Source organism: Oncorhynchus mykiss, chromosome 24 (genome assembly GCF_057628025.1).
Source record: "Oncorhynchus mykiss isolate SJ-2025 chromosome 24, ASM5762802v1, whole genome shotgun sequence".
NCBI lineage: Eukaryota > Metazoa > Chordata > Actinopteri > Salmoniformes > Salmonidae > Oncorhynchus > Oncorhynchus mykiss.
Genome location: NC_143045.1, coordinates 21,338,686 through 21,366,386, shown reverse-complemented (window position 1 = coordinate 21,366,386; position 27,701 = coordinate 21,338,686). Strand labels below are relative to the sequence as shown.

General features: G+C 41.9%; 1 protein-coding gene across 50 annotated transcripts; it reads left to right on the top strand.

The window, feature by feature from the left end:
• On the top strand, window positions 1–27,522 carry LOC110503976 (phosphatidylinositol-binding clathrin assembly protein). 50 transcript variants are annotated; one of them, XR_016491376.1, is made up of 23 exons: window positions 48–613; window positions 13,309–13,451; window positions 13,748–13,823; window positions 13,987–14,089; window positions 14,514–14,607; window positions 14,886–14,997; window positions 15,226–15,332; window positions 15,525–15,566; window positions 17,175–17,260; window positions 17,574–17,697; window positions 17,922–18,049; window positions 18,322–18,422; window positions 18,583–18,738; window positions 20,733–20,816; window positions 21,134–21,229; window positions 21,830–21,934; window positions 22,014–22,127; window positions 22,362–22,392; window positions 22,518–22,617; window positions 22,760–22,865; window positions 25,092–25,199; window positions 25,512–25,616; window positions 26,086–27,522. XR_016491376.1 is itself a non-coding variant. In XM_036962105.2 (23 exons), the coding sequence occupies exons 1-22, from the start codon at window positions 484–486 to the stop codon at window positions 25,602–25,604; spliced, it is 2,196 nt and encodes a 731-aa protein (XP_036818000.2). In that variant the 5' UTR covers window positions 48–483; the 3' UTR covers window positions 25,605–25,616; window positions 26,086–27,522. The 50 variants fall into 50 exon arrangements, 42 of the variants coding, with proteins under 42 accessions (XP_090074771.1, XP_090074802.1, XP_036818000.2 ...); XM_036962105.2 differs by having other exon boundaries at window positions 22,803–22,865; XM_036962104.2 differs by having other exon boundaries at window positions 17,916–18,049; window positions 22,803–22,865.
• The last annotated feature ends 179 nt before the right edge of the window (window positions 27,523–27,701 follow it).

Here is a 27,701-nt window from a genome sequence, read left to right as displayed (position 1 = left end):
ATGATGTAAAAATCTGATTCCAGGTCGGCATGCTCCGTGTAAACGTCATACATTCTAACATTTCTGAGAACAGAGCAGGCCCGCCATTTCCCTGAATGCGTCTAGTCCTTTAAACCCAGTAGGAGTGGCGATAGGAAGACACAGAGATCCAGTGAGCGAGAGATCGGGATGAGAAATAGGCAGAGAATGAGTCAGCCTACCAAATGTACCACCGCATCTTTATTTATGAAATACATTTGATCAAAGGCGTTTTTCGGATCAACACTGGACTGAAATAATCAAGCTTTGGATACGTTAGAATTGTGTAGTATAATTTTTCTTCTGCCTCGTCGCCCTGTCTTTTTCTTTAAGTTTTTCCCTTTTCTTTATTTTTAAATAGGTGGTGGACTGGAGGTGTCGACCGTGGAGATTTTATAATTCAATTAATTTGGAACTTTATAGACATTGTGATTTTTCAAATCTTTGTTGCATCAATAAACGAAGATGTCGGGGCAGAGCATTACTGACAGGATAACTGCAGCCCAGCACAGTGTAACTGGATCTGCTGTGTCGAAAACAGTATGCAAGGCCACCACACATGAAATAATGGGTCCGAAAAAGAAACATTTGGATTGTAAGTATCGAAATTATCGAGAGTTTCTGATGTGTCATTCATTAAAACCAGTCGGAGGTCTGCATCTCGAGTTATGGCGATGCTGATAAGGCCTGAAGCCTGAGTGGATAGGCTAATGTTATTGCTATGTTAACTCCTGTCAAAATGTATCAAGCATACATTTTAGCAAAACGAGAGCATACATTTTAGCAAAACGAGAGCATACAATGAGACCGCTCGTAACATTATTTAACGTTAACAGTAATATCAGATTTTTTGATAATTTCAGTGTAGGCCTACTCATCATCACTGTCACATTAGCTAGCTTTCTAGCCGCCTGTTAAGTGGTTTCATTCATTCTGCATAGCTTTAGGCTGCCCTCCCTGACCTAAACAGTTATCATGTATTTATCATTCATAGTGTATCTTATCTTACAATTTATTGACAAGTTCTCCATGATAGAGTACATTTAACGTTTTGGCTATACAAAAATGACCCGCAAAATATATGTTCCAGGGAGTAAATTCAGTAGACCTATTTTATCTATTTACCATAAGATGAGGGTTTAACAACCACATTTGAACAGCTCAGCTGTGGAAACTACCTTGTTCATTTTTCAGAGTAGAATACTTTGTCTCGTAAGGTGTAGCCTACATTATCATCACTACTAGGTGTGTGTCATTGCTGGGGACCGCACATGTACAGTGCCTTTTTGAAAGTATTCACACTTCTTGACTTATTCCACATTTTGTTGTGTGACAGCCTGAATTTAAAATGGATTAAATATATATTTTTCTCTCCCATCTACACATAATACCCAATAATGATTAAAAAAAATTCAAATGAATTGAATATGAAGATATACAGATATCTAGTTTACTTAAGTATTCACACACCTGAGTCAATACATGTTAGAATCACCTTTGGCTGTGATTACAGCTGTGAGTCTTTCTGGGTAAGTCTCTAAGAGCTTTGCACACCTAGATTGTACATTATTATTATTTTTTTAATTCAAGCTCTGTCAAGTTGGTTGTTCATCATTGCTAGACAGACATTTTAATTTCTTGCTGTAGATTTTCAAGCAGATGTAAGTCAAAATTGTAACTAGGCCAATCAGGAACATTCAATGTCATCTTGGTAAGCAACACCAGTGTATATTTGGCCTTGTGTTTTATGATATTTTCCTGCTGAAAGGTTGTTTCACCCTCTCTGTCTGTTGGAAACCAGACTGAACCAGGTTTTCCTGTAGGATTTTGCCTGTGCTTTAAATAAACTCCCCAGACCTTGCCAATGAATAGCATACCCATAACATTGTGCAGCCACCACTATACTTGAATATATAAATTGGTACTCTGATGTTGTTGGATTTGCCGCAAACATAACCTTTGTATTCAGGACATATCAAATAACATCTTATTTGTCACATACGCGTGTTTAGCAGATGTTATTGGGGGTGTAGCGAAATGCTTGTAAAGTAAATTTCTTTGCCACATTGTTTGGTAGTTTTACTTTAGCACAGGGGTGTCACTCATTCCATGGAGGGCCAAGTGTCTGCTGGTTTTTGTTTTTTCCTTTCAATTACAACAGACAACCAGGTGAGGGGAGTTCCTTACTAATCAGTAACTATAATTCATCAATCAAGTTCAAGTTAGAGGAAACCCTGCATTAAACTCTAACTATTTTAAAATCACAATTGGCCTCATGGTGGTTTCCTTACACTCCGGCAACTGAGTTAGGAAGGACGCCAGTATTTTTGTAGTGACTGGGTGTATTGATACACCACACAAAGTGTAATTTAATAACTTCATGCTCAAATGGATATTCAATGTATTTTTTTATTACCCATCTACCAATAGGTGCCCTTTGCGAGGCATTGGAAAACCTCTCTGGTCTTTGTGGATGAATCGACTGAGGGACCTTAATTATCTGTATGTGTTGGGTACAGAGAGGAGGTAGTCATGCAAAAATCATGTTAAACACTTATTGCACACAGTGAGTCCATGCAACTTATTATGTGACTTTTTTTTTATTACTCTTGAACTTTAGGCTTGCCATAAAGGGGTTGAATACTTATTGACTCAAGACATTTCAGCTTTTCATTTTTTATTAATTTGTAAACATTTCTAAGAACATAATTACATTATGGGATATTGTGTGTAGGCCAGTGACACAATCTCAATTTAATCATTTTTAAATCCATTTAACACAACAATGTATGAAAAGTCAAGGGGTGTATGTCACTTCCAACTATTATATGGTCTGTCTCACTCACCTGGTCTCTAGTTACAAAAGTGTAGCAATTGCTCACAGGAAAGGGAAATAGAATGTGTCAGGATGCCCTTTCATTTCAATGGGGTGTTATGCATAAATGGACTGGTATAGTTTGATCAATAATCAATTCATGATTGTGGGTGTTTAAAAAATATATATATATATTTATTTTTTTATAATCAACTGTAGTACACTCAAATAGTTTTAGAATTGTATTCTCAATATTGGTTGGTAGGCCTATCCCTTTGCAATATTTGCTCAATCAGAAAATCAGAAGTCAAGAAGCCAACTATAGTCCTAGCCAAAGCTGTGCTTGCACTTGAGGTCTGAATGGTTTGGCTGTCTGTGTAGCAGAGCTGCCTGGTTACTTGCCAGTGGAGTAATAGTTATTTGGTACAGAGAGCTCTTTATGGCAGTCGGGGCCAGGCACAAGGATTTTCCTCTGGACTCCAGTAGTCTGATTTAATCAGGTTGTAATACACAATTAATTGGTATATACTTTGTCTCAAATTTTGAGCAGCTGAAGGACAAACCACACAGACAACTGGTGAGTGTAATTGTATTCAACATTCTGACTTGTAAGGAACATTTTCACAGGCATTAGTTTCAGGCTGTATATACCAATTCATTGTAAATTACAGCCTGCTTAATCAGACGAGGCATCCATCAGACTGCTATATATATATATTTATGTGTTAATGTTGTAAATGACTATTGTAGCTGAAAATGGCAGATACAAAATATATATATAAATATATATATATATACATATACATATACAGTGCCTTGCGAAAGTATTCGGCCCCCTTGAACTTTGCGACCTTTTGCCACATTTCAGGCTTCAAACATAAAGATATAAAACTGTATTTTTTTGTGAAGAATCAACAAGTGGGACACAATCATGAAGTGGAACGACATTTATTGGATATTTCAAACTTTTTTAACAAATCAAAAACTGAAAAATTGGGCGTGCAAAATTATTCAGCCCCTTTACTTTCAGTGCCGCAAACTCTCTCCAGAAGTTCAGTGAGGATCTCTGAATGATCCAATGTTGACCTAAATGCCTAATGATGATAAATACAATCCACCTGTGTGTAATCAAGTCTCCGTATAAATGCACCTGCACTGTGATAGTCTCAGAGGTCCGTTAAAAGCGCAGAGAGCATCATGAAGAACAAGGAACACACCAGGCAGGTCCGAGATACTGTTGTGAAGAAGTTTAAAGCCGGATTTGGATACAAAAAGATTTCCCAAGCTTTAAACATCCCAAGGAGCACTGTGCAAGCGATAATATTGAAATGGAAGGAGTATCAGACCACTGCAAATCTACCAAGACCTGGCCGTCCCTCTAAACTTTCAGCTCATACAAGGAGAAGACTGATCAGAGATGCAGCCAAGAGGCCCATGATCACTCTGGATGAACTGCAGAGATCTACAGCTGAGGTGGGAGACTCTGTCCATAGGACAACAATCAGTTGTATATTGCACAAATCTGGCCTTTATGGAAGAGTGGCAAGAAGAAAGCCATTGCTTAAAGATATCCATAAAAAGTGTCGTTTAAAGTTTGCCACAAGCCACCTGGGAGACACACCAAACATGTGGAAGAAGGTGCTCTGGTCAGATGAAACCAAAATTGAACTTTTTGGCAACAATGCAAAACGTTATGTTTGGCGTAAAAGCAACACAGCTGAACACACCATCCCCACTGTCAAACATGGTGGTGGCAGCATCATGGTTTGGGCCTGCTTTTCTTCAGCAGGGACAGGGAAGATGGTTAAAATTGATGGGAAGATGGATGGAGCCAAATACAGGACCATTCTGGAAGAATACCTGATGGAGTCTGCAAAAGACCTGAGACTGGGACGGAGATTTGTCTTCCAACAAGACAATGATCCAAAACATAAAGCAAAATCTACAATGGAATGGTTAAAAAATAAACATATCCAGGTGTTAGAATGGCCAAGTCAAAGTCCAGACCTGAATCCAATCGAGAATCTGTGGAAAGAACTGAAAACTGCTGTTCACAAATGCTCTCCATCCAACCTCACTGAGCTCGAGCTGTTTTGCAAGGAGGAATGGGAAAACATTTCAGTCTCTCGATGTGCAAAACTGATAGAGACATACCCCAAGCGACTTACAGCTGTCATCGCAGCAAAAGGTGGCGCTACAAAGTATTAACTTAAGGGGGCTGAATAATTTTGCACGCCCAATTTTTCAGTTTTTGATTTGTTAAAAAAGTTTGAAATATCCAATAAATGTCGTTCCACTTCATGATTGTGTCCCACTTGTTGTTGATTCTTCACAAAAAAATACAGTTTTATATCTTTGTTTGAAGCCTGAAATGTGGCAAAAGGTCGCAAAGTTCAAGGGGGCTGAATACTTTCGCAAGGCACTGTATATATTAGTACCAGTCAAAAGTATGGACACACCTACTCATTCAAGGGTTTCTTTATTTTGACTATGTTCTACATTGTAGAATAGTGAAGACATCAACAATGAAATATAATATGATTCCATATCTTGTGTGTGTGTATATATACGTACATATGTGTGTGTGTGTTACACAGTACCTTCGGAAAGTATTCAGACCCCTTGAGTTTTCCACATTTTTCTACGTTAGCCTTATTCTAAAATGGATTAAATAAAAAAATCTTCAGCAATCTATACACAATTCCCCATAATGACAAACCGTAACGTTTTTTTTTTTGCATATTTAGCAAATGTATTAAAAACATACCTCATCAGACCTTTTGCTTATGAGCTCAGGTGCATCCTGTTTCCATTGCTCATCCTTGATGTTTCTACAACTTGATTGGAGTCTGCCAGTGGTACATTCAATTGATTGGACTTGATTTGCAAAGGCACACACCTGTCAATATATGGTCCCACAGTTGACCGTGCATGTCAGAGAAAAAACCAAGCCATGAGGACAAAGGAATTGTCCGTAGAGCTCCGAGACAGGATTGTGTCGACGCACAGATCTGGAGAAGGGTACCAAAACATTTCTGCAGCATTGAAGGTCCCCAAGAACACAGTTGCCTCCATCATTCTTAAATGGAAGAAGTTTGGAACCATCAAGACTCTTCCTAGAGTTGGCTGCCCAGCCAAATTGAGTAATTGGAAGGGCCTTGGTCAGGAAGGTGACCAAGAAACTCATTCATATATCTTTGTGTACATATTCTTTATCCCTCTACACTTGTGTGTATAAGGTAGTAGTTTTGCAATTGTTAGGTTAGATTACTCGTTGGTCATTACTGCATTGTCGGAACTAGAAGCACAAGCATTTCGCTACGCTCGCATTAACATCTGCTAACCCTGTGTACTGTATGTGACAAATACATTTGATTTTGTTTTGATTTTTTTATTTGAATCCGATGGTCACTGACAGAGCTCTAAGGTTCCTTTTATGGAGATGGGAGAACATTCCAGAAGGACAACCTTCTTTGCAGCACTCCATCAATCAGGCCTTTATGGTAGAGTGGCCAGACGGAAGCCACGCCTCTTCAAAAGGCACATGACAGCCCGCTTGAAGTTAGCCAAAAGGCACCGAAAAGACTCTCAGACCATGAGAAACGAAGATTGAAATCTCTGGCCTGAATGCCAAGCTTCACGTCTGGAGGAAACCTGGCACCATCCCTCCGGTGAAGCATAGTGGTGGCAGCATCATGCTGTTGGGATGTTTTTCAGCAGCAGGAACTGGGAAATTAGTCAGTATCAAGGCAAAGATGAATGGAGCAAAGTACAGAGAGATCCTTGATGAAAACCTGCTCAGGACCTCTGACCGGGGCAAAGGTTCAACTTACAACAGGACAACACAGGAGTGGCTTCGGTACAAGTCTCTGAATGTCCGTAAGTGGCCCAGCCAGAGCCCGGACTTGAACCCGATCGAATATCTCTGGAGAGACCTGAAAATAGCTGTGCAGCAACGCTCCCCATCCAACCTGACCGAGCTTGAGGATATACAGAGAAGAATGGTAGAAACTCCCCAAATACAGGTGTGCCAAGCTTGTAGCGTCATACCCAAGAAGACTCTGCTGTAATTGCTGCCGAAGGTCCTTCAACAAAGTACTGAGTAAAGGGTCTGAATACTTATGTAATATTTCAGTTTTTATTTGTAAGATTATATTTTTTTAGCTTTGTTTTCCCCCCCCTCAATGTACACACAATACCCCATAATGACAATGTAATTCATTTTAGAATAAGGCTGTAAGGTAACAGAATGTGGAAAAAGTAATGGGGTCTGAATATTTTCCGAAGGCACTGTATGTTTAAAAAAAAAAAAAGATCCTTGATGGCAGCGTCAAACCTTTTTTAATCTGTGTGACCATCTTCAGAAACGCTATTCGTCACAAAGATGCAAAAGTAACAGTGAATGCAACTAAGGACCTCTCCATTTAATTCACTCTCATTTTAATACATTTAATTATATACTGAACAAAAATATGAACGCAACAAAATTTCAATGATTTTACTGAGTTATAGTTAATTTCAGGAAATCAGTCAAATGAAATAAATGTGTTAGGCCCTTATCTATGGATTTCACATTATTGAGCAGGGGTGCAACCATGTGTGGGTCTGGAAGGGAATAGGCCCACCCACTGGGGGCCAGGCCCACTCATTGGGGAGCAAATCCCAAAGAATCAGAATTAGTTTTTCCTCTCAAGGCTTTATTACAGCCAGAAATACTCTTCAGTTTCATCAGCCGTCTGGGTGGCTGGTCTCCGACGATCCGGCAGGTGAAGAAGCTGGATGTGGAGTTCGTGGGCTGGTTTGGTTAAACGTGATCTTTTTTCCCCAAATCAAATCAAATCAAATTTGATTTGTCACATACACATGGTTAGCAGATGTTAATGCGAGTGTAGCGAAATGCTTGTGCTTCTAGTTCCGACAATGCAGTAATAACCAACAAGTAATCTAGCTAACAATTCCAAAACTACTACCTTATAGACACAAGTGTAAGGGGATAAAGAATATGTACATAAAGATATATGAATGAGTGATGGTACAGAGCGGCATAGGCAAGATACAGTAGATGGTATTGAGTACAGTATATACATACATATGAGATGAGTATGTAAACAAAGTGGCATAGTTAACGTGGCTAGTGATACATGTATTACATAAAGATGCAGTAGATGATATAGAGTACAGTATATACGTATACATATGAGATGAATAATGTAGGGTAGGGTATGTAAACATATTAGGTAGCATTGTTTAAAGTGGCTAGTGATATATTTTACATAATTTCCCATCAATTTCCATTATTAAAGTGGCTGGAGTTGAGTCAGTGTGTTGGCAGCAGCCACTCAATGTTAGTGGTGGCTGTTTAACAGTCTGATGGCCTTGAGATAGAAGCTGGAACTTAACTTAAGGAACTTAAAGGAACTTAAAACTTACTACCCTCTCCACTACTGTTCCATCGATGTGGATAGGGGGGTGTTCCCTCTGCTGTTTCCTGAAGTCCACAATCATCTCCTTAGTTTTGTTGACGTTGAGTGTGAGGTTATTTTCCTGACACCACACTCCGAGGGCCCTCACCTCCTCCCTGTAGGCCGTCTCGTCGTTGTTGGTAATCAAGCCTACCACTGTGTCGTCTGCAAACTTGATGATTGAGTTGGAGGCGTGCGTGGCCACACAGTCGTGGGTGAACAGGGAGTACAGGAGAGGGCTCAGAATGCACCCTTGCGGTTGTGAGGCCGGTTGGACATACTGCCAAATTCTCTAAAACAACATTGAAGGCGGGTTATGGTAGAGAAATGAACATTACATTATTTGGCAACAGCTCTGTTGGACATTCCTGCAGTCAGCATGTCAATTTGCATGCTTCCTCAACTTAAGACATCTGTGGCATTGTGTTGTAACAGAACTGCACATTTTAAAGTGGCCTTTTTTTGCCCCCAGCACAAGGTGCACCTGTGTAATGAGAATGCGGTTTAATCAGCTTCTTAATATGCCACACCTGTCAGGTAGATGGATTATCTTGGCAATGGATAAATGCTCACTAACAGGGATGTAAACAAATTTGTGCACAAATTTGAGAGAAACAAGCTTTTTGTGCATATGGAAAATGAAAATGTCTGGGATTTTTTATTTCAGCTTAAGAAACATGGGACCAACACTTTACATGTTGTTTAATATTTTTATTCAGTATGTGTGTTTAAATTTCAAGCATGTTATAGTTCTGCAAGCAGGTTATGCATAATAGGTTACCGTTCAAATGTCATTTTCATCGTGATTATGGGAGCATATTGCATGACGCACAGGTACAATGATGTGGAGGTTGCTGGTTCAGACCCCTACTGAAGCATGTAGTAGGCTAGCTACATACTTTATTTATTTTCCTAAATTATTTTGGGAGACATTGGCCTTTGGAACGACTGGAAAACTGTGAAACCAAGGTGATCACTGGTCACTTAATCTGAAAGTGTCCACTTTTAATCACTTTTTAATCCTATGAACGATCTATGCTAAAGTTGTGAATTGATTCAGCCAGCCTGTTGTTTCACACCTATTAGTTGAGTTTAGGCCTACAGTACTCCTGCGGTACAGGAGTCTTGACCTAACAGTATGAGGGAAAGTTGCCCCTCCCAGTCTTCACTGAATAATCAGCTAACCATGCTAACTGCTGCCCTGGAAGGTTATACTGTCCTACTTAGACTCCTGAAAACATGAGAATATAGGCCAGAAAGCCAGGCCTGGTTGTTAGACTGACGATCTGTTCATCACTCAGTCTGACTCTGAATGAGAATGGGTAAGCACAGGTTTGACTGGCATCCCCCATTCTCTACATCAGGGCTCCAACCCTGTTCCTGGAGAACTACTGTCCTGTAGGTTTTCACTCCAACCCTAATTTAGTGCACCTGATTCTAATAATTAGCTGGTTGATAGATTTATGTTATCATTTATGTTATTTGTCACATGTGTAGACCTTACAGTGAAATTATTACTTACGAGCCCTTAACCAACAATGCAGTTTTTAGAACCCCTCCCCCCCCAAAAAAAAGTCAGAGATAAAAGTAACAAATAAATAAAGAGCAGCTGTAAATAACAATAGCGGGGGTACTGTATATTAGAGGTCGACCGAGTATGATTTTTCAACGCCGATACCAATTTATTGAAGGACCAAAAAAATGATACCAATTAATTGGGCGATTTTTAAATGTATTTGTAATAATGACAATTACAACAATACTGAATGAACACTTATTTTAACTTAATATAATACATCAATAAAATCAATTTAGCCAAAAAAAAAATGAAACATGTTCAATTTGGTTTAAATAATGCAAAAACAAAGTGTTGGAGAAGAAAGTAAAAGTGCAATATGTGCCATGTAAAATAGCTAACGTTTAAGTTCCTTGCTCAGAACATGAGAACATATGAAAGCTGGTGGTTCCTTTTAACAGGAGTCTTCAATAATCCCAGGTAAGAAGTTTTAGGTTGTAGTTATTATAGGAATTATAGGACAATTTCTCTCTATACGATTTGTATTTCATATACCTTTGACTATTGGATGTTCTTATAGGCACTTTAGAATTGCCAGTATAACAGTATAGCTTCCGTCCCTTTCCTCGCCCCTACCTGGGCTCGAACCAGGAACACCGACAACAGCTACCCTCAAAGCAGCGTTACCCATGCAGAGCAAGGGGAACAACCACTCCAAGTCTCAGAGCGAGTGACGTTTGAAACGCTATTAGCGCGCACCACGCTAACTAGCTAGCCATTTCACATCGGTTACACCAGCCTAATCTCGGGAGTTGATAGGCTTGAAGTCATAAACAGCTCAATGCTTGAAGCACATCGACGAGCTGCTGACAAAACGCACAAAAGTGCTGTTTGAATGAATGCTTATGAGCCTGCTGGTGCCTACCATCGCTCAGTCAGACTGCTCTATCAAATCATAGACTTAATTATAACAACACACAGAAATACGAGCCTTAGGTCATTAATATGGTCGAATCTGGAAACTATCATCTCGATAACAAGATGTTTATTCTTTCAGTGAAATACGGAACCGTTCCGTATTTTATCTAACGGGTGGCATCCATAAGTCTAAATATTCCTGTTACATTGCACAACCTTCAATGTAATGTCATAATTACGTAAAATTATGGCAAATTAGGCGGCCCAAACTGTTGCATATACAGGGACTCTGCGTTGAATGAACGCAAGAGAAGTGACACAATTTCACCTGGTTAATATTGCCTGCTAACCTGGATTTCTTTTAGCAAAATATGCAGGTTTAAAAATATATACTTCTGTGTATTGATTTTAAGAAAGGCATTGATGTTTATGGTTAGGTACACATTGGAGCAAGACCATTCTTTTTCCGCGAATACGCACCGCATTGATTATATGCAACGCAGGACACGCTAGTAATATCATCAACCATGTGTAGTTAACTAGTGATTATGATTGATTGTTTTTTATAAGATAAGTTTAATGCTAGCTAGCAACTTAACTTGGCTTCTTACTGCATTCGCTTAACAGGCAGTCTCCTCGTGGAGTGCAATGTAATCGGGTGGTTAGAGCGTTGGACTGGTTAACTGTAAGGTTGCAAGATTGAATCCCCGAGCTGACAAGGTAAAAATCTGTCATTCTGCCCCTGAACAAGGCAGTTAACCCACCGTTCCTAGGCCGTCATTAAAAATAAGAATGTGTTCTTAACTGACTTGCCTAGTTAAATAAAGGTGTAAAAAAATCGGCCAAATCGGTGTCCAAAAATACCGATATCCAATTGTTATGAAGACTTGAAACTCGGCCATTTCGATTAATCGGTCGACCTCTAGTATGAACGTACAGTCACTGTGGGGACGACGTCCTCGATGCACTTATTGATAAAGCCATTGTCTTATGTGGTGTACTCCTCAATGCCATTGGAAGAATCCCAGAACATATTCCAGTCTGCTAGCAAAACAGTCCTGTAGTTTAGCATCTGCTTCATCAGACCACTTTTTTATAGACCAAGTCACTGGTGCTTCCTGCTTTAATTTTAGCTTGTACGCAGGAATCAGGAGGATAGAATTATGGTCAGATTCCCCAAATGGGAGGGCGAGGGAGAGCTTTGTACACGTCTCTGTGTGTGGAGCAAAGGTGGTCTAGAATTTTTTTCCTCTGGTTGCAAACGTGCTGACAGAAATGAGGTAAAACTGATTAAAGTTTCCCTGCATTAAAGTCCCCGACTACTAGGAGCGCTGCCTCTGGATGAGCGTTTTCCTGTTTGCTTATGGCAGTATACAGCTCACTGAGTGTGGTTTTAGTGCCAGCATCGGTCTGTGGTGGTATGTAGACAGCTATGAAAAATACAGATGGAAACTCTAGGTAGATAGTGTGGTCTACAGCTTATCATGAGATACTCTACCTCAGGCGAGCAAAACCTTGAGACTTCCTTAGATATCGTGCACCAGCTGTTGTTTACACATATGCATAGGCCCCCGCCCCGTGTCTTACCAGAGGCTGCTGTTCTATCCTGCCGATGGAGTGTATAACCCGCCAGCTGCATGTTCTTAATGTCGTCATTCAACCACGACTCAGTGAAACATAAGATTTTAGTTTTTAATGTCCCGTTGGTAGGATATACGTGCTTTCAGTTTGTCCCATTTATTTTCTAGCGATTGAACGTTAGCTGGCAGGACGGAAGGCAAAGGCAGATTAGCCTCTCGTCGCCTGATCCTCACAAGGCACCCTGATCTTTTTCCACAAAATTTCAGTTTCCTTATCCAGAGCTGATAAGATTGTCGTGTCTGTGTGCCCAAGAAAAGACCCAGGCCTCAAATAGCAAACTTACACAAATGGTTTAGGATCCATTTTCTTCTTAAAAAAATGTTATATTGTGAAGAGAAAATAAGCTTAAAAGGAACTTAGCCTAGTAGCTGACTTGTACTGGTTCATGGGCCTTATTAGAGTAGAGCTTTAGGCCAACTGAGGCTATAGACGAGTGGAGAGAACTGGTGGCGGAAGGAGCTACTAGTACTTAAGATATTTGACCAAAAATATATTGTTCGATTTAAAGATGGTGACATATTCATCAGGCTTTCATCTATTGAACTTCAGTAGACCCTCTTGAGGAATTGCCATGGCAAAAAAATTTAAGAGAGAGGCAGCCTGTAGTACCGTAGCATAGTAATTAAGTGTCTTGAGTATAGTTAAGCAATTAGCAAGACCTTGAATTAAAGCTAATTGAATGAGATTGCAGTTAAGGGGAAAGTGCCCGTGTCTGTTTGCACAGATTTAAAAACAATGTCTTTCATAGACTATTAACTGACTTGAACCCAAAATTCAACTCCCCATAGGGGAAATGCCTTGTATCCAAAGTTGTTTTAACCTCTACTGGCCACTACTGTTACTACCTGGCATCAATTATCCATGGTCTTCGTAGACATCGAGCGATCGCTAACATGTCTCTGTCTGTCTGTCTGTCTGTCTGTCTGTCTCGTCCTTAGACCTGATCCATTGCACCAATGAGATGAACGTGAACATTCCCCAGCTGGCTGACTCACTGTTTGAAAGGACCACCAGCACGAGCTGGGTGGTGGTCTTCAAGTCGCTCATCGCCACACACCACCTCATGGTCTACGGTAATGAGGTGAGCTGAGCTTACAATCACCACTCTCTACAGTCTTGTCTATAGCTACATTCACCACTCATTACATTATTGTCTGTAATATATAGTATTTCTATAATAGCAATGCTATAGTGTTGAAGTTTTCAGTTCAGACATTAAGACAATCAATTGCTAACCATGGAATTTCTAGGTTTATATCATAATCAATATTTTTATATAAATCTGGAAATTACTCTGGTGTGCCGGTCCCATTCTATTTCTGTAGATCAATGGAAATTAAGAATACGTGTTGATATCCCTCTTTTTCTTTGATACAGCGTTTTGTCCAGTACTTGGCTTCAAGGAACACATTATTCAACCTCAGTAATTTTTTGGACAAAAGTGGTTTACAAGGTAAAGTTTGAGTACTGCTGTTTTCAAGATCATCCTTAACTGTTAGTGACAAATACTTATAAGCTGAAACAATATAACTTATGAACGACTATAGCATGATTCTCATGTAGGTTTTCATGACAAATGTAAGATTTATATCACTTCTCAGGTCTCTCTCTCCCAGGCTACGATATGTCCACATTTATCCGGAGGTACAGTCGATATCTGAATGAGAAGGCTGTGTCATACAGACAGGTTGCATTTGACTTCACTAAAGTAAAGCGAGGGTAAGAAATTCCCAACATATCAACAAAAGAAAGTGGTATGTTTCTTTTTGACTGACCCTCTCCTTACGTGAATGTATGTCTATGAAGTTATAAAGGCTCAAATAATTTCTTACAATAAACACTTTCTCCTTGCAGAGTCGCCCGCAGGTGTAAAAATAATTAAAATATTTATGACAGCTCAAATATTTAGTTTAGAAGAGAACAAGATTCCTGTCAGTTTTAATGACAGAATGACATTTTTTTCAAAATTGTTCAATGCTTTTTATATCCTATGAAGTAATCACAGGGGTATTTCTGTAACTCTGGGAACGATTTGTTAACATGCAGTAGAAATTGACTGGCTGCGGCTATTCTCACTGATTCCCTCCCTCTCTGTCCTTTGTGCTTCTAACACCTATCTAACACTACACACACATCTCAACAGGGTGGATGGGGTGATGAGGACCATGAATACAGAGAAGCTACTGAAGACCATCCCTATCATACAAAACCAGATGGACGCCCTCCTCGACTTCAATGTGAGTCTGAGGTCAACCTCCCCAGAACTGTGCTGCTCAGGTCCTGTAATATGTACTGTAATATGAGAAGGTTCCTGGGGCTAACAGATTGTCAGGCATACTGATTACTGAATGGACAGTGCTGAAACCAGAGATAGATACAGGCTGAAACAAAAGATGGACACATTCCTCCACACTGACCTGCTCTTTAATTGTTTGTCAGCGAAGCCAAAGTCATTATTGTGTGTTAAAAGGGCAACTTATGGCTTATGTGAAACTGAATGATGTGTCTTCTTCAGGTTAATGCCAATGAGCTCACAAACGGAGTGATAAATGCAGGGTTCATGCTCCTCTTCAAAGATTCCATTAGGCTTTTTGCTGCATATAACGAAGGCATCATCAACCTGCTGGGTAAAACCTCAACTCCAACTGTATTTTCTTCACTAGTTTCTAATCAATACCCTTTCAAAATGTTTAGTCTGGAGATGCTTTGTAGATCCTTGTACTGTAGATCTTTTGATATGTACAGTACTACATTTTACTAATGGAGACTAGATTCTCTACAGAGTTTATCCCTAGTGTGTCTACAGACTTTCAGAGTAAATGCCTGCTGTTTTTTTATTTTTTATTTTACCACAGAGAAGTACTTTGACATGAAGAAAACCCAGTGTAAAGAGGGCCTGGATATCTACAAGAAGTTCCTGACCCGAATGACCCGAATCTCAGAGTTCCTTAAAGTGGCAGAGGTGATTTCTTCTTCACCTGCTTTGAGTTTGATGCTATTCATTCATTCAATACATTAATTGAAGGGAACATCCTCAGATATATTTACATTTTTGTGAGAAAATTGTGGTGGCAGAAATTAAGTAGTGGTAGAAAATATATATTTTTTAATTTAGAGGCACCACTATAAGTTTGCACATATTCTCGTTTGACAGCAGGTGGGGATTGATCGAGGAGACATTCCAGACCTTTCCCAGGTAAGGCCTTACACTCAACTCCCTAAATGAGCCTTGCAATACGATGGCTCTACTGGTAAAACTTATGAGACACACTCTGAACAAAAAGCCTACACACCAAATTTACTCTATCCATTTGTCTCTACAGTTGGATTACTACTCTGTCTCATCTCTCTCTCTCTCGCTCTCACTTTCTCTCCCTTATTTCTCACTGTCACTTCCTATTTTCTTCTTTCATTCTTTATTCTCTTTGTATGTGTCTCTGTATTAACTCCTCTTATTTAATCAGCTCTGTTGCTCCAACGCACTATATTTACTCCACCCTGCACAAATGTCTTCCAGAGATAAGGCACTGCTCAGTGCATGAAGTCCTCCAGTGCATGTTGCCAATTGTTACCTTATTTTTCTTCTCATTTTTCTTCTTCTTGATTAGGCTCTATCTACAGTAAATAAAGGTGTTAGAGTCCAAACTGACTGTGTATCTTACAGTACTTCTGATTTCACACTGTACAGCAAATTTAATAGATGGCCCCCCCACCCCTGTTGTGCTATAGTCAGTCTTTGCAGTGACACTGGTTATATTACAGTATTTCCAAGGAAAATCCCTCCTCGACCAAGGATCATACTTTTCCTTGAAAGTACAAGTGCACTAATTGTGTGTTATGTCCCCTAATACATTTTTTTTATGAGGCACCTGTAACAGAGTTATACCCTTCAAGTACGTTATAGTTATCTATCTCTGACCGTCACCACCTTTATATTCTGTATTTCCCCTTATCTTTCCACCTTTAGTTCACAGTTTGTGTAAGTATTCTCATCTCACTCTTCTTCTGTGTCTGTGACTTGCTTTGGTGTTGTCTTTGCATGCCTCTACTCTAACTCTGTGTCTGATTGACATTGTGTTTTATAGGAGTGAAGCAAATTGTACACAAAGGTCTCTGTCACATGAAATGTACATAGCCCATCCCACATGGCTGCCCAGGTGTGCTTAGGCATTGCAAATTCAACACCACATACTATATGATGTTGAAAGTGCTGTGGTGTGTGTCATCCACATACATTTCAATATCACTCATCCAATGGGGCTTTTAGCTGAAACGCGTACAACCATTGACTGGTGGTGGGCTACCCACAGTCCTTTGTTTCTGCTTGTCCATCAATGTATTTCTGTAGTGTCTCGGGTTAGTGTTTGTCCCTTAGTGAGGAGCTAAACACTTCCCAGTAAAGAATTCTGTCCTATATTTATATTGTATTTATTTTTAATCCCAGGCCCCGTCCCCCGCAGGAGGCCTTTTGGTAGGCCGTCATTATAAATAAGAATTTGTTCTTAACTGACTTGCCTAGTTAAATAAAGGTTACATTTTTTTTTTAAAGTGCTAGAATCCAGTATAGTGGTATATGGGTCAGTATAGTTAGGGACCAGAGTTTTTCTCACCACGTAACATGACCAGCTGAACGTTTTCCAAAAAGTTGTTAGGAAAAACTCTAGTCATATAGCTAGTGTATGTATAGTACATTAGATGAACTAGGTTGCCCACCACTGCCTTAGATGGTTGTGTTCATATAGTACAGTGTAGCTGCATGTTTCCAACCTTGGCCTTTACTAACTGCTGTTCTCCATTACAACAGGCTCCCAGTAGCCTTCTGGAAGCTCTGGAGCAGCACCTGGCCTCACTAGAGGGGAAGAAAGTCAAAGACTCCACCGCTGCCAGCAGGTATGTACAGGATGGGCTACGTCCCAAATGTCACCCTATGCCATACATAGGGACATTGGTCAAAAGTAGTGCATAGGAAACAGAGCGCCATTTGGGACATATCCTATGTCTCACATTGGAGTGTCTTTGGCACTGAGTCCACTATTCCCCCTGCAGGTAGCCTAGAAGCGGCTGCCACTACAATAACTGATTTGCTTTGTGCACAAGCTGTTAAGCCAAGATTGCTTTAATTATTGTTGATGGTAATGGTTATTGATGTTTTCAGCCAGGGTTGCTGTAGTACTCTGCCTAAAGGTGTTTACTGTTGTTTCAGGGCCAGTACTCTATCCAATGCAGTGTCCTCGCTGGCCAGTACAGGGATGTCTTTTACTAAAGTAGATGAGCGGGAGAAGCAGGCTGCTCTGGAGGAGGAACAGGCTCGTCTCAAAGCACTGAAGGTACAGCCATCATGACGCATGGATCACAACATCAATATGATTAGACTGGACATGGTTTCATGTTGCCTGTCCCATCTACATGTGAAGGACAGTGATATGTTGCAGTATGCAGGCAATGATTTGAACAATTCCAAGCCTTGTTTGGTGGATCCAGTATGGCCCACATGCATAACTACAATCATCGCCTACTGTATTTGACTTGGACTCTTTCCACCCAGGAACAGAGGCTGAAGGAGCTCTCGAAGAGGCCTTCCTTTGCCACCACAGACACATCTCCTGTCTCCACCACCGGGGTCACTATCAGCACAGCCCCAGCCATCGACCTTTTCTCCACACCCAGCTGCTCCAATGGGTAAATGTTCACCTACGACCTGTGAAGCTTACCCACTCATGTGGTTGACCAGAGGTCAGCGTGGATTATGTATAAATTGCTACTAACCACTGATACAGGGTCAGATATTTCCCTAGTGGTTAAGGTTAGGATTTAGAGTGCTCTGATTTTAGATCTGTGGTTAGGGGGAACCTCTATCTCAATACTTCTGTGTGTATCTGGTAATGCTGATGTTTAGCTACATGTCCCAGTGTGGATTCAGGTATCCCATCACTGCTGTCTTCTCTCCTCAGTGCTCTGAAGATGGAGAGTGACCTGTTTGACATTCAGCAGACGTTTAACCCTTCAATGCAGGCCAGTTCTACAGGGCTTCCTGTGGCCACCTCATGGGCAGGTAGGAGAAACAGCCACCACCACAGGACCACTCTATTGTCTACTATCTTCTACCATGTTCTGTTCTGCGTGCTCTCCCTCTCTTCCTGTTGTCTGACTCTGATGTCCTCCTGTTCTTCTCTTTTGTATCTCGTCTGTCTTTCTCTCCTCTGCCTGCCTAGATCCTTTCACCTCTGCTGAAGCTGGAGATGACTCCATGCCAAACCTTAACCCTTTCCTGTCAAAAGTCGTTGTCGATGCAGCCGCTCACTTACCTGTCGTGTCCTCCGACGGTGTTAGCTATTCCTCTAGGACGTCTGGTCATGAAATGTTTAGTGGTAAAGATGCTCTTTGTTCCTCCTGAACTATCCTTCCTGTGTCTCTGTGGGAAGTCTTCCGTCTACATGTACAGTGCATTGGGAAAGTATTCAGACCCCTTGACTTTTTCCACATTTTGTTACATTGCATCCTTATTCTAAAATGGATTAAATCCCCCCCCCCCCAAATCTGCACACAATACCCTATAATGAGAAAGCAAAAACAGGTTTTTAGATTGCAAATGTATAATAATTTTTATAAAACTCATATTTTACATAGGTATTCAGACCCTTTACTCAGTACTTTTGAAGCACATTTGGCAGCAATTACAGCCTCGAGTCTTCTTGGGTGTGACACTACAAGCTTTGCACACCTGTATTTGGGGAGTTTCTCCCATTCTTCTCTGCAGATCCTCTCAAGCTCTGTCTGGTTGGATGGGGAGCGTTTTTTCAGGTCTCTCCAGAGATGTTTGATCGGGTCCGGGCTCTGGCTGGGCCTCTCAAAGACATTTAGAGACTTGTGCCAAAGCCACTCCTGTGTTGTCTTGTCTGTGTGCTTAGGGTCATCCTGTTGGAAGGTGAATCTTCGCCCCAGTCTTGGTCCTGAGAGCTCTGGAAAAGGTTTTTATCAAGGATCTCTCTGTACTTTACTCCGTTCATCTTTCCCTCAATCCTGACTAGTCTCCCAGTCCCTGCCACTGATAAACATCCCCACAGCATGATGCTGCCACCACCATGCTTCACCATAGGGATGGTGCCAGGTTTCCTCCAGATGTGAAGCTTGGCATTCAGGCCAAATAGTTCAATCTTGGTCCTTTGGGAGCCTTTTGGCAAACTCCAAGCAGGCTGTCGTGTGCCTTTTTACTGAGGAGTGGCTTCTCTGGCCACTCTACCATAAAAGTCCGATTGGTGGAGTGTTGTAGAGATGGTTGAACTTCTGGGAGGTTCTCCCATCTCCACAGAAGAACTCTTGAGCTCTGTCAGATTGACCATCAGGTTATTGGTCACATCCCTGACCAAGGCCCTCCCCTGAATGCTCAGTTGGCCAGGCAGCCAGCTCTGGGAAGAGTCTTGGTGGTTCCAAACTTCTTCCATTTAAGAATGATGGAGGCCACTGTGTTCTTGGGGACCTTCAATGCTGCAGAAGTGTTTTGGAACCCTTCCCCAGATCTGTGCCTCGACACAATCCCATCTCGGAGCTCTATGGACAATTCCTTCGACCTCATGGCTTGGTTTTTGCTCTGACATGCACTGTGACCTTATATAGACAGGTATGTGCCATTCCAAATCATGTCCAATCAATTGAAGTTACCACAGGTGGACTCCAAGTTGCAGAAACATCTCAAGGATGATCAATGGAAACAGGAAGCACTTGAGCTTAATTTCGAGTGTCATAGCAAGAGTCTGAATACTTTTGTAAATTAGGTATTTCTGTTTTTTATTTCTAATACATTAGCTGAAATTTCAAAAACCTGTTTTCATGTGGTATTGTGTATAGATTGATGAGGAAAAATTGTATTTAATAAATTTTGGAATAAGGCTATAACGTAACAAAATGTGGAAAAGTCAAGGGGTCTGAATACTTTCTGAATGCACTGTAAATTATCTCATGGCTGTCTAAAGTTAAATGTTTGTTTTGTACCTCGGAATGCAAAGCCTCTACTTGCCATATTTTTATTGTAGCACAGTCCTATAATGGAAGCTAAGGTTTGAAACACAGCTAACACTGTGACGGTAGAGTTACTGGTTATGTTCTTTTGATAGGCTCCCATGCCAGTTCAGTCAAATATGAGGCTTTATCACACATTTTAGTGTCTAGTAAACCCATGTCCAAGATTATTCTGACTAAGTGGTTATGTTCAAATTATGGTTTTCCTGCTGCTGATATATATTGTTTCATAATGTATTCAAATAGGCTATTGCTTCTAGATTTGATTATTTTCTCTTGTAGTATCCTTTTAGCAGTATAAGTTTTAAATCTGTTTCACTTACTAATATTATTTTTGATTCTCTAGATCATTATAATCCCTTTACTGACACAAACTCGTCCGTTTCAACCAATTACAAACGCACAGTGCGGATAGAACACTCCATCTCAGGTACTACGATGGCTCACCATCCCAGCATATGTTTCCTGAGCCCATAGGCAAACATAGACCCCTCAACCCATGTAATGTGTTTAGTGGCCCCATAATAACCCTATAGTTAGGGTAGTCTGGTGATTTCAATAGGATATATTTTTATATCCTTGTACTCTGCAGTTCCTGTTTTGATTTTGTTAGAATTAGGGACACTAACAAGTAGAACTGTCTCCTTTTTGTCTGTACTGTCACTTTGCCTTGCTTGCCTTTCTTGCCGTGCCTTGAAATGCCTTCCTTTGCTCTCCTTCTTCCTGCTCATTCTTTGGCTTTGTCAGACTCCTTCTGTGGTGGTCCAGTGGCCATGGCCCAGCACCTTCCACACCAGGCCCCCTACCTCACTGAGCCCTCTGCAGTAGCAGGTCAATTCAGAGGTAGAGTACTAGAGAAGCTGTAGCTCCACTGTAGCAGGTCTATTCAGAGGTAGAGTGCTAGAGAAGCTGTAGCTCTACTGTAGCAGGTCTATTCAGAGGTAGAGTACTAGAGAAGCTGTAGCTCAACTGTAGCAGGTCTATTCAGAGGTAGAGTACTAGAGAAGCTATAGCTCTACTGTAGCAGGTCTATTCAGAGGTAGAGTACTAGAGAAGCTGTAGCTCTACTGTAGCAGGTCTATTCAGAGGTAGAGTACTAGAGAAGCTGTAGCTCAACTGTAGCAGGTCTATTCAGAGGTAGAGTACTAGAGAAGCTGTAGCTCTACTGTAGCAGGTCTATTCAGAGGTAGAGTACTAGAGAAGCTGTAGCTCTACTGTAGCAGGTTTATTCAGAGGTAGAGTACTAGAGAAGCTGTAGCTCTACGGTAGCAGGTCTATTCAGAGGTAGAGTAGCTCTACTAGCCATTTAGAAGGAGACCACCATTTTCTGTCAGGTGACTTTCTGGAACTATTTAGCAGCTGTGACTGACACCAATGGAATAATACTTCTCCATCATTGCACCTGCTGTGTTCTGAGCAGTCTCCCCTCTGACCTCTTTACAGGGTACTCCACAGCAACACAGGCCCCTCCCCCAGGAGCACTCCAAGTGGACTTTGAGTCAGTCTTTGGAGCCAAAGCTTCCGGTGCTAACAACATGGAATCTGATGGTGAGGTGTTGACTATTATACTGTTTGATACACATGGTGTTTCACATCCAACCAATGTACACCTCTCTGTCCTCCTTAGACATCCTGAAACCCACCATGGTTGGCTCCAATCAGGCCCTGTGCTCAATCAATCAGCTGTCAGACAAACTGTTGGGAGATGACCTGGATTCCTCTCTGGCCAACCTGGTGGGAAGTAGGTGTCACAACGTTATGCTAGGATATTTCATTCAGGTTAAACTCCCAGAACAGAGAACTATGAATTTAAGAGAGATCAACACCCATCTTTGCCTGAGTGAATCATGGTGTCTATTTATATTTTATTTGATATACTCCTAGGTTAGACTGCACTATGTCACACAGCTATCGCAGAATAATTAACTGTTTCTGGATGTGTATATCTCACATTTATATTACTATCCTCTTACAGATCTCGGGATTGGAAATGGCACAACGAAAAAGTAAGTCAGCTGTTCATGCTGTTCAGTCTCTTCAACGTGCTGTGGTCAGTGCTAGATGAAGAACTGTTCTGTATAGCCAGCAGCAGTTAGGAGCCAGTGCTAATATTAGCTGTCTTAATCTACAGTGACATCCACTGGAGCCAGCCCGGGGAGAAGAGGCTGACTGGCGGTAGCAACTGGCAGCCCAAAGCAGCCCCAAACACCACCTGGAACCCCGTCTCCATGGTAATACACACTACACTGGCCTCTTAAGTACTGGTGCTCTTATCTGCCTGTGATGAGTGTTTAGCTAATGTATCACTCTAGTTGCAGACAAACAATGTTAAGAAGTTCTTGACTTGACATTGGTCTGCTGTATTCTCTGTAGGAGAAGATGTTGCGTCATCATTCGTGTGTTTGTATCTCCACAGACCCCCCCAGTCATGGCCTACCCTGCAACAACACCCACAGGCATGATGGGGGGATATGGCATGGTCAGTATCTGTCAGCTGGATGTCTGGATCCATTACCCCTAAGGGACATAGCCATGCATTAGCTAGCACTGAGGGACGTAGCCATGCATTAGCTAGCACTGAGTGACGTAGCCATGCATTAGCTAGCACTGAGGGACGTAGCCATGCATTAGCTAGCACTGAGGGACGTAGCCATGCATTAGCTAGCACTGAGGGACGTAGCCATGCATTAGCTAGCACTGAGGGACGTAGCCATGCATTAGCTAGCACTGAGGGACGTAGCCATGCATTAGCTAGCACTGAGAAACGTAGCCATGCATTAGCTAGCACTGAGGGACGTAGCCATGCATTAGCTAGCACTGAGGGACGTAGCCATGCATTAGCTAGCACTGAGAAACGTAGCCATGCATTAGCTAGCACTGAGGGACGTAGCCATGCACTAGCTAGCACTGAGGGACGTAGCCATGCGCTAGCTAGCACTGAGGGACGTAGCCATGCGCTAGCTAGCACTGAGGGACGTAGCCATGCGCTAGCTAGCACTGAGGGACGTAGCCATGCGCTAGCTAGCACTGAGGGACGTAGCCATGCGCTAGCTAGCACTGAGGGACGTAGCCATGCGCTAGCTAGCACTGAGGGACGTAGCCATGCGCTAGCTAGCACTGAGGGACGTAGCCATGCGCTAGCTAGCACTGAGGGACGTAGCCATGCGCTAGCTAGCACTGAGGGACGTAGCCATGCCCTAGCTAGCACTGAGGGACGTAGCCATGCACTAGCTAGCACTGAGGGACGTAGCCATGCACTAGCTAGCACTGAGGGACGTAGCCATGCACTAGCTAGCACTGAGGGACGTAGCCATGCACTAGCTAGCACTGAGGGACGTAGCCATGCATTAGCTAGCACTGAGGGACGTAGCCATGCACTAGCTAGCACTGAGGGACGTAGCCATGCACTAGCTAGCACTGAGGGACGTAGCCATGCTAGCACTGAGGGATGTAGCCATGCACTAGCTAGCACTGAGGGACGTAGCCATGCTAGCACTGAGGGACGTAGCCATGCTAGCACTGAGGGACGTAGCCATGCTAGCACTGAGGGACGTAGCCATGCTAGCACTGAGGGACGTAGCCATGCTAGCACTGAGGGACGTAGCCATGCTAGCACTGAGGGACGTAGCCATGCATTAGCTAGCACTGGGGGACGTAGCCATGCACTAGCTAGCACTGGGGGACGTAGCCATGCATAAGCTAGTATTGCTCCTCTGCTGGTCTTCTTGTCCCACACACACACACACACACACACACACACACACACATATGACATAGACGGTCATGTCATTAAAATAACTCCTCAAAACACACCTCTTGATGCACTTGATTTTATGTAGGCCTACTTTTAAGTATTTGTAAAGGTGTCCGCTAAATAACATGTATTGTTATTTACAAAGGGAATAGGTGTAAAGTATAGCTAGCCCTGAGAGGTAATAGCAATACAGTAGAGATAGCACTGAGAGGTAATAGCCATACAGCAGAGATGGCCCTGATGGGTAATAGCCATACAGCAGAGAGAGCACTGAGAGGTAATAGCCATACAGCAGAGATGGCCCTGATGGGTAATAGCCATACAGCAGAGATGGCCCTGATGGGTAATAGCCATACAGCAGAGATGGCCCTGATGGGTAATAGCCATACAGCAGAGAGAGCACTGACGGGTAATAGCCATGCAGCAGAGAGAGCACTGACGGGTAATAGCCATACAACAGAGAGAGCACTGACGGGTAATAGCCATGCAGCAGAGAGCACTGACGGGTAATAGCCATACAGCAGAGATGGCCCTGATGGGTAATAGCCATACAGCAGAGAGAGCACTGACGGGTAATAGCCATGCAGCAGAGAGAGCACTGACGGGTAATAGCCATACAACAGAGAGAGCACTGACGGGTAATAGCCATGCAGCAGAGAGCACTGACGGGTAATAGCCATACAACAGAGAGAGCACTGACGGGTAATAGCCATGCAGCAGAGAGCACTGACGGGTAATAGCCATACAACAGAGAGAGCACTGACGGGTAATAGCCATACAGCAGAGAGAGCACTGACGGGTAATAGCCATACAGCAGAGAGAGCACTGATGGGTAATAGCCATACAGCAGAGAGAGCACTGACGGGTAATAGCCAATAAGAATAACTGTGCTATGCAATCTACTGTAGCATGTCTCTTATGCTTGATGTTTCTCTATGCTATTGTCTTTAGCCGCCCCAACAGCTTGGCTCTATGGGTATGATGAACCAACCCAACATGATGTACAACCAGGCTGTCATGAGGCCGCCCAACCCCTTCAGCTCTGTATCTAGCGCCCAGGTGTGTGTTTGTATAATACTCAGGTGTGTGTGTGTGTGTGTGTGTGTACCATGCACTTGAGTTCAGTGTCCAGGTGTATTCAGTGCTGTGCTTAGTTACATTAGCTGTGTGTGTGTGTTAACAACAGTGTTCTAGTTTACTCTTACCTCTCAGGAGGAGAGGGACAAAATCTGTATGTCATCCCTTTCCTCAAGAGTCTGCAATTTTACCCCCCTTGGTGTAACCTGTCTTTCACCCGATCTGATTCCTCACTCACACTCTTGCTCTCTCTGACCTCTCCTCTCCATGTGTTTCTCCCTCTCCCTGTAATAGCCCTCTGCAGCCTCTAGTCCTTCCAGCCAGAGTCCTCTCAGAGCCCCTGGACAGGACCCATTTTCACAGCTCTCTCTCAAGGATTTCTTGTAGAGCGTCTCTTAGGTACAGCATGCTCTGTGCTTGCGGATGTACATGCATGCACAGCGCAGCTTTACACTCATGCTTACTCTTCCTTCATTTCACTGCTTCTTCCACCTGATCAACCACTGCTGTTTTTTTCCTCTGGCTATATCTCTTGCACTTTTATATGGGCCTGATTAATTGGTTTGTGTCTTGCTCGCTTAAACAATCAGCAGATGCATTTCAGCATTTTTTACTTAGTTTTACACTTTCCACAGATACATACGGTAGCCGTTATGTCTTTGCTGATATGCGTTTTCCCCCATGCAATGACTTCAAATATAGTATTGTAGTTTTCAGCCAATAGGTTGCCATTGTGACAGTTGCTTTTGCTCTGAGGACATTGATGCCTTTTCATTGCATTTATTCAGTTTACTATTTAAGCACCACCATGAGTGAGCTGGTAAAACTCTGGTCTAATCAATCCTTGTATGATGATTTCCACCCACAGATGCAGTTCATGTAATACGAAGTGTCGCTCAGAAGATGAAGCACTTAGCAGCAAAGCTTTGTCCTCGTTGCCAGTCTAACTCTTCACAGAAATGTTCACCCCCTCCCCCCAAATACAGACATGTCAAGAACACAACGAACAGTGCAATGACTGGAGGAAAACCATGGAAACCATGTTCAAATGACGCTGGGAAGAAGAGAATTCTCCACCCATTATTCTGTCATTTGTCCAAGACCTCAAGTGATGCTGCTGTAAAAAAAAATATTAACAAAAACCTATAGGAATTCCACCACCATTTTATAATCTGTAAAGATAGCTATGGGTGCTGAGAGACTTTGATATCTAATGTATTTGGAAACACTACTGTGGTTGGATGTAACAGCTTGGTGTTCTAATCGAGGGGGAGGGGGGACATGAAGAAAGAGGAATCCTTCCCTCTCTTGTTCTGATCATCAGTCATCCATTTCCTAGTTATTTAACTGTCACTGAGTAGTGATGCTAATGACGTTTACACCTGTTTTAGTTTGTCTTTTTTACTGTGTTTACAGTAGACATTCCTTGTGTGTTTTTATTTATTTATTATTTGGTTTTAAGACTGGGGGAAAAAATCTATAGTACATTGAACACCTGTGGGAGTGCTTCAGCATTAAACATGAATGTTGGATTGTTTCATTGGAGAGGTAGAGAAAAGAAAATAGATATTATATAAAATACACATATAAATGCAATGATGGAGCACTAAATGTTCTCCAAGTTTTGTGTTAAGAACAATTCTTACTAGCTCAAATCTCATGATCTCCCCTGTGCAAGCGGAGTAGGGGGTTCCAGTATGAGTCAGTAATCTATATAGTCAATTCTGTGCCTAGAGTTTTTTGCAATGGAACAACTTTTCTGTCTAGTTGAAAAACACTTCATCCACGTTTCTGAAGCATCACACTGGGGTGGGATCCATTTTGCTTTAAGCTTGGCATGCCATCGACTCACTGACCGTTTAAATGGCTGCCTTTACTCTGAATGTGAAAGAATTGCTTTTATATTGCACGCATCTTTACCCGCTACCCGCAACAGCTCCTCAGCTCTGACTCCCTGGGAGCCAGACGAGAGGAGAGTGTGTCTGGGTGTTGCAGACACTAAACAAGGGTTACAGTTTTGATGTAAATTAGTTGTATAAAGATCCAGTGGAACAGGGTGAGAGAGGGGCACTGTTGATCGGTGCTCTGTGTATATAAAACTGACTGTTCAACGGAGAGGGAAGTGAAAGATGTATGAAATATGAAAGCAATTCAATCAAAATCTGACTCTACCTAAGTTTGATTCAGGATATTTTCTGCATTTGTCCTGCGCAGATTATATTTTTGTTTATGTAATTAGAACGTGTAGCAGACATTGACTGAGTTTTTTTTCTTTCTTTTTCAAATAAAGAGCAGCTTCCACAAAGTGATGTTCTTAAACATTTTTATTACAATGTGTTGGTGAATATTGCAACAGTGATGGCATCTTTGGCACTATGGTTAGTATATATGTGGATTCTCTTAGCTTTTGGATGACTTTTTGCCTTTCTCCTCCTGTATTTTAATATTTTATGTCCTCAACTTCCTTTGTAGGAGATTTCATGG